The sequence below is a fragment of the Parambassis ranga genome, chromosome 7 (assembly GCF_900634625.1).
Source record: "Parambassis ranga chromosome 7, fParRan2.1, whole genome shotgun sequence".
NCBI classification, from domain to species: domain Eukaryota; kingdom Metazoa; phylum Chordata; class Actinopteri; family Ambassidae; genus Parambassis; species Parambassis ranga.
In genome coordinates, this window is record NC_041028.1 from 9,313,824 (window position 1) to 9,326,665 (window position 12,842).

Genomic DNA, 12,842 nt, shown 5'->3' on the forward strand with positions numbered 1-12,842 from the left:
GTATAATTAAAACTGAATTGAATTGAATTGTATTTGTTCAAATTCATAATCTGAATTCTCACATTAACCTTGAAATAAATGCTTTACAGTGGCCAGCTTAACTAACAAATGTATGCAATGTTAAAGGAGGAGAGATGACACAGCAGGTGTATCTTTTGGTTGTTTTTTATTGATTGATGGAGTGTCAGGAATCATTAAATAATTCAACACTTCTGCATCAGTTTATCTCGCCTTTACTTCCACCCATTTATAATATTCTACTCAGTGAAGTTAAATAAATCCATTTTCAATTTGTTTCTTTCTGAAAACACGTTATCAATCAGTTGGAATGTTGTGCAGCCTCTTTTATTTCTTCATTTGCAAGTTAAAGTCGCCGAAAAATAAAAGAAAGAGAGAGAGGGATGTTTAACCACAGCAGCACTGCGAGTGCATCAGTGTCACACATCGTAGATGAGATACTCGAATGCTGGACATTCCTACATACAAACCTGTTATCAAAGAGAAATTCACCACTGGCAAAATAAGGCCACAAAACTGAACCTAACAGAGGGCATGTCTCACACACACACAGACACACACACACACAATAAGCTGCTGTCTGTTGCCGGCCACCACACTCGCCCCGATTTCTACAGGTGTATCAACAGCACTTTAACCGTGAAAACCACGAGACACGTTTCCACTTACACACAAACATATATACAGTTGCACTGACATAGAAAAGCATGCTTTTGCATATTGGTAGGTCGTTTGGTAAACTTCACACTAAACCCATAACATGTATATATTAGTACAGCATTGTTCCAACCAGCAGCAGTGATTTAGACTAACAATTATAGTCTGAGGAAACAGGCTATTATAATTCACTTTTATTACAGAACTTGTACAGTATTAACATGCCTTATGATGCAGTATTACTATCATCCTCTCCCCTATTTGTTTTTAAACTGAGCGTTCTGTGTGAAAACGCAAACTGTCAGATCTAGTTAACGAATTAAGAAAAAAAGGACACTAAAATTAACCAAATAAATAAATAAACACTCCAGTTAAAAGCAGATGTTACATTTTCATACAACAATAATGCATCTAAAGTTAGTGCAATGTGATACACAGAGATTTGGTTAACACAACATGTAATGTCTCACTGCAGTTAGGGATGAATAAATCAAGATGATGTCAGCTGTCAACATTCAAAACCATGTAGGCTTTCTAATATTGCCAATCACATGCTGTGCTGCATCATTTTCCACAGGCCAGGCCAATAGCAGCATTTTTTTCTCTAGGCCACAGAGCTGGTACAGTGTGCGCCTGTTCTGTCATCTGTATCAGTTTAGATATCACACCTCCTCGCTGATGCCAGAAAATTAAAATAAAATTGTTTTTTAACCCTCTCCAAGCCAAGTCAGAACAAATCTTTTACACAGCTCTCACAAGCCCAACGAGCCAGTAACTGGGATATCTCCATGCAGATTGGGAAGCAGTAATGTACAGTGAAAGTGGAACTTCCTTCTTCTTCTGTTTTTTTTTTCCACTAGCTGCCTTAGCAGTAAACACACATCAATAAAGGGGAGAGAAACCATAAGACAGAAACAAAACAAACTAAAAAATATATTGTTTAAGATAATCCACAAAGTCAGCAGAAACTGTGTTTAATAAAAAATAAATAAATATTTAAATAAAATCTTTAAATTAAGCTCTGAAAAGCATAATGAATAACTACATTTATCTGAGAATACTGTATTCTGACATAGTAATAGTACTTCCACTATACTATTAAGACATTCTTTATAATTTACACCATGTTTGTAGTATCTGAGTAAAAAGGCTGCTTTTCCAAAGCGGCAAATTAAATGTTTATGTAGGTAAAAGTTCATAGACTGCTAAATAGGGTAATGTCTTTTACAGTAACATTTATACTATCACATCCTGATAGTTATGTGTTCAGAATGTAAATCGTTTAGGTCAACTTTGACACCACTGGTTTGTAAATGATTAAAAATGCTCACCACAGATCCAAACATATTCAATTAATCAAAGTAAGGAAATAAAATAGAAGGATATGGGGGGAGAAAGCCATTGAGAGTCACCCCCTGGGAGCTTTTCAGCATTATCCTCTCTATGTAAACACAATGGATCCATTATAAGCACTACCTGGAGCTGGCACCTAGGCTCTTCCCCGCTAATACTGACCGGTCCCCCTTCACTTCTTGTTCTTCAGCTGATTGGCCAGCCAGTCCAGGCCCTCGTAGAGGCCGTCTCCACTGGTGGCGCAGGTGGCCTGGATGTACCAGTTGCGGTGGCGTAAGGAGTGCAGGCCAAGCTTGTCTGTGATCTCTGCGGCATTCATGGCATTAGGGAGATCCTGAGTGTAAATCATACCGTACACAATGTCAGGCAAGAAGCCTCACCTTATGAGGAAGCAAGTATAAATAGACAGAAACAAGGTCAGAAGATGCAATGAAGCTTTACCTGCTTGTTGGCGAAGACGAGAAGAACAGCATCCCGCAGCTCGTCCTCAGCTAGCATCCTCATCAGCTCCTCCCGAGCCTCGTTCACCCGCTCACGATCATTGCTGTCCACCACAAAGATCAAGCCTACAGGACAGGGATAAACAAAATCGTCTGTTAGCTCTGTCCTACCAGAGGAGCTTCATTTTAATGCTGTTTTCACAATATGCTGACCTATTGTTAAAAACATACAGCTGAACCAAATGTAATTATTGTTCAGGCTTTGAATATGACTATGATAATTTGAAGCAGTTGGAGTATGCAAATGACCTCATCTACAGCATTAGTCAGATATGGCCTCAGGTGTCGGGGGCGATAGCGTGCTGCAGGATCTGCAACATGGCTCAAGAGGTCTTGTTAACCCGATCACGACTGACTGGTGTGTCATTTGGTTTGCCTTACCCTGTGTGTTTTGGAAGTAGTGTCTCCAAAGGGGTCGGATCTTATCCTGGCCACCCACGTCCCACACAGTGAAGCTGATGTTCTTGTACTCCACTGTCTCTACGTTGAATCCTGGATTAAAAAAACAAAAGTGAATCAGAATGAGTGGTATACTCAAAGACACACACACAGATTATTAATCCTTTACTGACTGACCGATTGTGGGGATGGTGGTGACGATCTCCCCCAGCTTTAACTTATAGAGGATGGTGGTTTTCCCAGCAGCATCCAGCCCCACCATGAGAATCCTCATCTCCTTCTTTCCTATCAGGCTCTTCAGCAGGTTCCCAAAGATGTTTCCCATGTTGATTGGCGGCTCTCACTTCAACTACAGCAGAACTGTTACACAGGGAAAGACCACTTTCTATACATAGCAACAACAGGAGCCAAAACAAACAGAAAGTCAAAACCACAAAAAAGACCATGTGGTGAGACAGTAGCTTTTGAAAAGCGGCTCTCAATATTACCACCTTGTTACAGCTTAAAGCCACCTCAGAGGAAAACCAGTAAAAGTATACTTCACACCTCGGCAGGCAGCTAATCGGACTCAAAAGGCAGCACACTGGGAAAACCGGCAGCCATACTGGGTCTCCTGTTATGTGGATCAGCTTTCATGTGGTGCAGAGTAACCACCTTTTATGTTGTTTGCAGGCAACTGAAGGAATGCCAGCATAACAATCAATTTGTATTACATTATATGACACATGGGCTCTGAGAATATATGGTGCACACACAGTCTGTAGAAGAGGAGGCATTGAAATGTACTTTTCCTCTGTTGACCCTTCATGGTTAATGGGGCCCTTTAACGAGCCAACTCTGCTGTCAGCTCCTTCAAACTGCTCTACCTGAGGTAAGGGGGGGGGGCACAGAGATGAGCATCCACAGCCTAGTGGAGAGTCCCTTTTTTATGGTTATTATAGAGCTTAGATGTGATGCTGTCACTGACGTGTCCATTCATTTCTGCCCGAGCTGCTAGCATCTTACAGCTGCAGTGGCCGCACATCCGTGTACATCTGTCATAGTGCGAGGAGGAGACGACTGATGCGGCAGTCCTCGCTGCCTATGAATTTTACATCAAATGACGTTCCTTGTAGCTTGATACGACAAGTATTCGAGCGTGCTTTGTATACTAGAATACAAGCGAGTACATACGTTTTAAGAAAAAAAAATCCCCGGGTCAATTTATGTGCTATAATCCCCCCCGTACAGTCACGACAAACGCACCAGTCGGCCTGATGTCGTCGTTTAGGGGTCGTTCATTCACCAAAAAAAACATTCAGTGGGTTAAAACACTAACAAATCTTCCGTTCATCTTTGATACATGTACACATATTTGAGCATTTTTTTTACCATTTGCATCTCATTCACACTTACCCGTCAGCAGCAGGCAGGCAGGCAGGCAGGCTGGGAGACCAGCTGGATCAGGCAAAGGACTGGATGATAGTCTCGCGATGAGCTACGGCGGTGACAAGTGTGTTCTCGCGATATCTGGGCACCCTGTCAATCCCTATGACTTGTTAAAAGCCAGGAGCACTACTGGAGGGCAACCATGTTTAAAATATTTATTTATAAAGTATAAAAAAGTTTGAATGTAACACATACGTGCCATTTAGTTTGTGATATCAAATTTCATCTTTTAATGACATGATTTAAAATGTTCCTTCTGTTAAATAGGTGTTTGTGCTCTACAACTAATATGAACTGCAACAGAGAGTCTGCAGGCAAACATGCTTGAATAATTAACACAGGCATCATCTTAATGAATAAGTAAATGGCCGACTGTAACAGGATGCCAAGTGATGCTGTCCTGGCAGCAGTGCTGTGTGTGTGTGTGTGCGTCACAAACCAGATCAATACTCTGTGCAGGTTTAACCTTGAAGTACTGAGCATTTAAGAATCTGAGGTGTTTATGTTTTATCATCACCATCTAAAATGTGATTAAATGACACACCCTGAAACCAGCCCTGCTTGCACCCATAGGTGAATTCAACATTTGCCTCTCCATTGCATGTCAGTCAGTGGCTCGGTAATAGATGTGTTTATCTATTCAGTGGTGAAGGCAGCGGGATAAAGAGGGGAGCAGATGTTTGCAGCTGCAGACCAGATTATGGGGTGGAGTGGATGGTGGGGGAGCATGCCGAGGTTGTGTGCACGGGGACTTTGGAGAGGGTTACAGGGGGGTTACAGCGGGCTCGGGTGGTGGCAGCAGAGGTAGGGTGGGGAGTTATGACTTAAAGAAGCCTTTCCTCTGAAGTGTCTGCCAGCGTGCACCCCAGCAAACACAATCACAAGTCTCGTTGGTTCTGCTAGCTGAACTAATGAGGGCCTGCACGTTGAGGGCAGGGGCTTTGATGTTCTGGGTAGCTGGCTCCTTGTGTTTTCTCTCCCGCTCTCCTTCTCTGCCTGTCCCACATCAAAAATGAAAGGGGAGTTGAGAAGCAGATGTTTTGAAGCATGTATTTATACAGAGTACACTTTATTCACCCCCTGCTCCATACCCGGTTTGTCCTTTGCCTCTGCATTTCTGCTGTATGTACAGCAAGGATCTATCTCCCCATCTTTATATCCAACTAAACACTCTAAATCGCCTTACTTTATACATATAATCATCCTGTCAATCAAAGTGGGTAACTTTTATCTCTTTTAACTTCCTCTCTCTGCCTGCCTCTCTTTAATTTTGGCCCAGTCTGGATGTCATTACTCGGGGGGCAGTCAATGTGTTGCTATGCATGTGTCTCATGTCTGCAACGATGAGGGGGAGAACGGGAGAGGGAGAGAGAGAGAGAGAGAGAGAAAGAGCAAAGAATGAGAGAGAAAGCACTCCACCAACCTCTGTCTCACACATGGGAGAAACAGTGACAGGAAATTCCCTTTTGCAGCAGCTCCAGGGTGAAATGATAAAGGAATGAAGAAATGCAAACCAGAGATCCAGTCTCTTATCATCCCATACCACTCACTTTTTCCTTGTTTTTTTTTTTTTAACTCCTTCACTAAATACCAAAAACACAGAAAAGTCAATTCAGCCACTGGCACTGCAATTCCTTAGGAGTCCAGGGATATTTACCAAGATCCATACAAACAAGACTTAATTGGCATTAAATCCTATGTGGCAGCAGCGTTTTCTCAGCAAGCTGAGCATGGAGACAGTTCGGATTATCTAAGATATCTAGGAATGCTGCTATCATAAATCAAGTCACGTGGTGACGTTAGCATTTCTGCTAAAGCTACAGTTCAAGTGTGCACCCCAGCACGCATGTTTTCGATTGTGACTCAATGCCAGTATTGCTACATGCAAGATTCTTTGTACACAGACACATGCATGTGTTTATTTGTATAGTCTGTCTCCCAGGTAACAGGGATACAGCGTCCCAGCAGCACGTGGTTCAGCAAGTCCCTTCCTTGGCTATGAACTCTGCACAGATGATCCCCCTCAGATGCTCACACAGCAAAGACTGGTATAATCACCCCCGCTCTCTGCTCTCTTGATGCTTCTCTCCAGTAATAAAAGTCATACTTTAAGGAAACAATATCCTGCAGCCATAAAAAGTCCTTCTCTCAGCATGAAGTGGCCATAAAAAAAGGCCCTCACCTCCCAAATCTGTAGTGCACAGAGCTTACCCCCCATTTACACAGCAACAGACACACGGTCAAGCATACACACACCCCTTAGCATCATTTCATGACTAAAGTAGGTCCATCTCTCACTTTGACATGTACTACATGTGGGAAGAATCTAAGCTGTGCTCAGACTGATGAAACGGACAAAAGCAAGCACATAATATCAAGAGCTCAGTCGGGATTTCATAGAAAAGTGACACACGTCATATTACAGTTATACCAAGAGGAAGCATATTTCTGTCATAATATTAATATGAATTTATAATTAAAAAAAACATGGTCACTATAAAGTCTTACAATTACATAAATAAATCTGCATCATTAGTTGTTCAGTGTAAAGAATTGAACTGAATTTCTTTGCAAACCTGATTTTGTATTAACTTTCTCGTCTCGAGTTTTACAGCTTACAATAACAATAAAAATCCTGTGTTTTGTTTTTTTTTTTGTCTTTTGTCTTGTTTTTGAGGGAAAGTTTTTATCAGTCCTCAGTCTCATCTATTTCTATAGGAAGGAGGAGTTACAGGTGCAAAATATACACATTAAAAAATATTTTAAGAGGTCATTAGAAGAGCCCAGTAACGCGTTAAGATAAATTGTGATGAGTCTGTCATTTACTAGAACTAAGAAGTTCTGATACAATAATAATAATAATACATTTACAAATATACACGTACACATTATAATACACAGCTACTGTACAATCAGATGAGTCAGCATCTAGACACTGAAATAGAAATGTTCCTCTGCTGTTGCTTCTCTTTTTTTGTGGGATACAAAAGATGGGGTATAGGTCGTTTTCATGGCTGAGAGGGCAGCGTCTAAACAGACCATAGCCAAAAAGACAAATGACATGAGTCACCTCTTCAATCTCTGACTTGGCATTTTGAGAATAACAGCGGCTACAAAGAGAAAATAGATCCCAGATGATGGGTGAAAAAAAAGGAAAAGGGCGGATAAACTTCTCTGGGAGAGTTACACAAGGAGCAAAACAAAAGCTTGAACAACAGGAGTGGGTGAAGGGACAGGCTCGCCATCTTGAGTCCTGGATGGGTAAAAGCAGCTGGGAACTGGGAGCACTGGAATCTACTTGCACACATTGACCCACTCTGTCAGACGACACTCCTCGCACAGCACGTAACAACACCAGTGGAATCTGCAATTGCAGCGCTCACTCCGTGTCTGTTTGAGGATGTTGTGCCCACGGCCGCAGCAAAGTGAGCTGCAGCTGTCTGTACCATAGCTCGTTTTGTTGCAGATCCGTCCTTGCGTACCTGGTGAGTCTATGGATGGATCATGCTCACAGAAGTCAGGAGACTTCTCAAAGTACACCAGCTCCCTGGACATGCCTCGCCGGCGCCCTCCATTGAGTCCCCCTGTGCTTCCACCAGCTCTGTTTTCATTGCGAGGGTTGAAAACACCGTTGTTTTTGTTCTGGGAGTTGACAAAGATGGCTGACAGGAACTTTTCCTTGAGTAAAGAACCCACAAGCCGGAACTCTGGAGACACATGCCAGCAGGTCTTAAACTGACAGCTCCCTGATGTGCCATGACATTTGCACTTCCGTGCCATGTTGTCTGTCACTATCTGTGTACAGAAGGATAAATAATGTAAGCAGATAAAACTACAACAATTGCCATGATGATGCAAGTAAAGCATATAGTGAATAAACACATTATCCACCTGTCGTCCCACGCGGTTGTTATGTATTCTCATGCGAGCGTGGATATCTCGTGGAGACCCACGGGAGTCAAGCCAGTCTCTTGAGAAACGGTCCCCAAACCGGACATTATGACTGCAACCCCCCCATTCCCAGGTGTCCTGCATGGAACTAAGCTCGTCTGGTAAAGGCTTGAGCAGGGCGGATGGGTGGGTAGAGCGCAGGTTAGTGGGCAGATTACCATGGTGACCGTTTAGCTCAGAGGGTAATGACCGTGTTATGTCGATTCCTACCCCGCCCTTCTGCAGGGTCTGCAGCTGCAGCTGTGTAAGTTTCAGCCGGATCTTGTCATCATCTTGACGGCGTTTGGCCTCACAGCCACACCCCCGCAGCTTGCCCATGCTGCAGGCCGAGGCCACAGAGTGAGCCACACCCGCTGCCAGTAAGGCCAAGGAGAAGGCACTCTCGCGAAAACCTGGAAGCAGGAGGAATACAGTGAGAAAAAACTATAGTGATGCTCTAAAATTGTCCTGAGATTTACCTAGGCATAATCTCTATTTTTTTCCAAACTCCAGGTCTCAATCTGACTATCATTAGCTTGCTTTAGGCTCTCACCCCTGTTGAGTATGGTGTTGTGGTGGGGCAGTTTGCCAAGGCCCTCCAATGAGGAGCAGTTCCAGCGGTGGTCCCGGAGCTGGTACTGGCATTCGTGGATGGCCACCTGGATGCCCTGCAGAGCAGATGCAGTCACATCGGGGTTTCGCACACACATACGCATCTGACGTTTACTGAGGCCTGCCACCCTCAGGCACACAGAGTTAGGGGTTAGCACTGGATCTCCTGCCACCTTCAGGCTGAGAATATCATTACACAGCACCCTGCAGGGAGAGAGAGGGAAAGAGACTTGATGGGGGGTGTCATCAGTGCTGGTCAGGGGTTCATTAGTCAAACTCAGAGAAGTATGTGGCAGTGGGAGGGTGTCTGGGATACTTCTAAAAACCACTAAAGAAGAATTTATTACAAAATGAATGTCTTCGTTGTGGGATTTGTAAAATAGTCTTTGCAATAAAAGTATGTGAAAGTATTTGCTACATTGTTTCTGATGTCACTCTCAAGATAGTTGCTTAAAGCATGGAAAACATAATTCTAAACAGATTATCCAGCTGAGGAGTATGAATAACAGACTCTACTGCCAAATATGTCTTATCGAGGTAAAAACAGTGAGATTAAAACTGAATTTGTTATGGCATAGGTAAAACTTAGAGATTAGCAAAGAGAGCAATAAATTGCTGCTTTTAATAATAATAATAAACTGCTTCAAGTGTATTTATTTATGTAAATATTTTACTATATCAGCCTGTGAATAGGCGGAGGCAGGCATTACCTTTAAGCTAAACACACAACATTCGAATTATAATCTATATACAATAACTTCCCACAACTCCTGCAAGAATTTCATGTTGCTACAACCCGCATGTAACATCAGCTCTCCTGGCGCTCTCAAGTGCACTTACGTTAATGCAGGTGACATAACTGCTGCTGCCAAAATCAGGAATTGGTCCCAACGGAGTTTGTTTGATAGCTCCATTTTGTTAAGCGTCTTTCTCGGCGTGACATTAAAACGCAGGTATTAAGGTCCTGTACTGAATATCAATAGGAAGAAGAGTGCAGTATTATCGATGCACCGCCAAACGACCGAGAAGTGACGGAGAACAGAGGAGCTCGGGGGCGAGAGTAAACGGGAGGAGGGGGTGAACGAGGGGAGGGGAGTAGATGCCTCTACAGGCGGCTGTTTGCAAAATATTGACCAATATGCAACTTGGATCACCAGTTGATCATTTTATTATTTGAGAACTTGACCGTTTGTCCAAGCGTAAATTGACGTCTCCAAACTTTTACGCACAATAATTTTCCAATCAACGAGTTGTTAAGGGCACCAGGTACACTGCAGTACTTCATTCTATGAACATATTTCATCGACTAAATATATTATTAATATAATACATAAATAATACATAAATGTATGTTTATTAGTTTGTTAGTTTGTATACATACCTCCATTTTAGGATAGAACGAACAAGGAGACGCTACATAAAATAAAATATGAAGAATCAAAGAAGATTTGGTCCATAAAGGGGTGACTTATTTAAAATAATGAATGGGGGAGGGGATAGTGGCTGGTTCCACTGTACGACTGGGAGGCAGCAGCAGGCAGGCGGCTCCGCTAACAGACCATCCAACAATACTGTTTGTAGTCATGTGCCCCCCCCCCTTCCTCCCACCCCCATCAGAGCGGCTGTTCCTCATTGTTTTGTCGACCTAAAGTCTTCATTTCAAAGTATAAAATCATATGCATAAGTGACAGCAGTGACAGATAGGATTCTGGAGATTATGCAGCACTTGCACTGACAGAAATATGATGGATAAATATGGATTCATTCAATTTGATATGTGATATGATATGAAGCGTTACAGACTTTTTTTTTTTAAAAAAGCATTATATCAATATTGAACAGTAGCATCTCAATTACAGTTTTATGTCCAGTCCCATAAAACCAGTTGCTGAGGCCTTCTGTGTGGATTTGACATTCAATCAATACGTTTATTGCTCCTGGATATCCAATTTAAACGCGCAAACATTGCTGCAAGAATCGAAAGGTGCATGTGTGCTACTTTCATAAAATTAAGTTAAAACCCCCCTCAAACACGGTTCGCTTAGTGACACCAATTCATCTAATCTCCTTCCATTCCCTAAGCTGCAGCAATGAAAAGTGCATTAGCATTCTGCCTTGGTGTGTATATCTAAGTGGCTTAAAAAGTGATTTGAAGTTGATTTGTATATAAAAGGCCCCCTTTATCCGGATTGAAGCTCTAATCTGCTCGGTGTCGCATGACTGCTCCAGGAAACCCTTTTTGAGCACCTTCATATAAGGCTAGAGTATAAACGTAGGGTGGCTGTCATTAAAGCTTTTTACAAAAGCCCACTTCCTTTTACTGTCATCTGAGGGAAAGAGAGAGACAGAGGCAAGGAGAGGGAGAGATTATTCAACCTACAACCGCTGCAGTGACTAATGTGGAACATGCAAATTAGCAGATATATGTCACATAATGAAACATTCCCCCAAGAACGAATGTATGGAGAAGTTTGGGGACATTTAAGCTTGCTCCTAGTCTGGGGTTTGATGGAGATGCCGCAAAGTGGCTCAAGCTGTGATTACTCTGCGTCGAGGGAGGTCTGCAAGCCAGATGTTTGGACTGGTTTTTATCCTTACTCGTCCCCCTCTTTTCCTGATTCATCATACATCAAACTTCTGATTGGAGACCATATTTCATCTCTCCCAAAATATTTAAGTAGCTTAGCAGGCAGTGTGAGTTACAGGACAACTGGGAGAGCCATTATTACTTGTATCTACTTTCACGTTCAGTTGTGCATGTGGGCGAAATGGACTCCAAATACAGGCGATAATATATAAAGTGATCCTCATAAAAATTATTGTCAAGCACAGACGTAATGATGTCAAAACTACATCCCCTTAGTGTTTACCGCGGGTAGGCAAGGCACAGAAATGGCCTTTGTCACAGCAGATTTTGAGAGCGCGTTTGGAGAGAGGAGGAGATGCGGTTATAGGGAGTAGGCTAATCCAGCCACCGGGTAAAAAGGGCAGTTTCAGATGGCTCATATTCCGCTGTAACTGTATTGTACCGTGACAGCAGCTTTGAACAGCAGCGGAGCACCAAAGCGGGCGCACCCACAGCATCTGTACCAACACATCACTGCTTCAGGGGCACTTCTCTTCTCTGCAAGACTGGATGCGGAAGCAAGCGCGCTGCCAGTGGGGGAAAATCCTGTGATCTGCACACTGTTACAGGGAAATCGATTCTGCTGATGACCGTGAGAGTCCACAAGTAATATGCGCAACACTGTGGACTGCCCTATTTTTTCTCTTCCTTTCTCCTTATTGCTCAGTTGTGTTTCCTTATTCATTGTGCGCCCTATGAAGAGCATTAACTATCCCTCCCTCCAATCCTATTGAAAAGGCTCCGAAAAAAACAGAGGGAGATGAGAGCAGCAAATCCCTTTTTTATTCCCCTCGTAGCGCTCAATAAGAGAAGAATGTGTTGCCTATCAGTCACCGAGGGGATCAAGTCTTCGGGACTGTCCCACGCGTTCAATGCGCCGTGCAAAGCATCACTGAGAGAGACAGAGTAAAGAGGACTGCAGCAGGAGCAGCAGCAGCATCATCCTGCCTGGACACTTCACATCATTTAGCAACCTGTCTCCACTCAAGATCCATTTAAGTCAATTAGAGCTGCCAGCTTCTTCACCTTTCAAGTCCTCTTACCGGACTGAGGTGTGGTGAGTACAATGCTTACAGATTGCATCTTTTTAAAGCAGAATTCAAACAAACATTTAGATAAAAGTCTTGGACAAATATCACATAATTAACCTTTGCCACCTAAAACAAATGCCCTGTAGGATTCTGTGTTTTCTTTCTGCTTTTTGGCTGTTTTTTTAATTTTTAATATGTTAAAAAATTGTAAGACTGTGTAGTGTCTATGAATAACTCAGATATATAATTGAGGAAAAATAATTGCAGATTAAATTGAAACTGTATTTT

At 42.7% G+C, this 12,842-nt stretch overlaps 2 protein-coding genes across 2 annotated transcripts; both read right to left on the minus strand.

Moving 5' to 3' along the window:
• Window positions 1-232: 232 nt before the first annotated feature.
• arf3a (ADP-ribosylation factor 3a) lies at window positions 233-4,382 on the minus strand. The gene is made up of 5 exons (XM_028409362.1): window positions 4,323-4,382; window positions 3,105-3,287; window positions 2,910-3,020; window positions 2,470-2,594; window positions 233-2,362 (listed from the first exon to the last, which is right to left on the minus strand). Exons 2-5 carry the CDS (start codon window positions 3,250-3,252, stop codon window positions 2,201-2,203), a joined length of 546 nt encoding a protein of 181 aa, XP_028265163.1. The 5' UTR covers window positions 3,253-3,287; window positions 4,323-4,382; the 3' UTR covers window positions 233-2,200.
• Window positions 4,383-7,339: 2,957 nt separating this feature from the next.
• wnt10b (wingless-type MMTV integration site family, member 10b) lies at window positions 7,340-9,904 on the minus strand. Its single transcript, XM_028410293.1, has 4 exons — window positions 9,738-9,904; window positions 8,839-9,101; window positions 8,247-8,698; window positions 7,340-8,150 (listed from the first exon to the last, which is right to left on the minus strand). Exons 1-4 carry the CDS (start codon window positions 9,809-9,811, stop codon window positions 7,650-7,652), a joined length of 1,290 nt encoding a protein of 429 aa, XP_028266094.1. The 5' UTR covers window positions 9,812-9,904; the 3' UTR covers window positions 7,340-7,649.
• Between the last annotated feature and the right edge of the window lie 2,938 nt (window positions 9,905-12,842).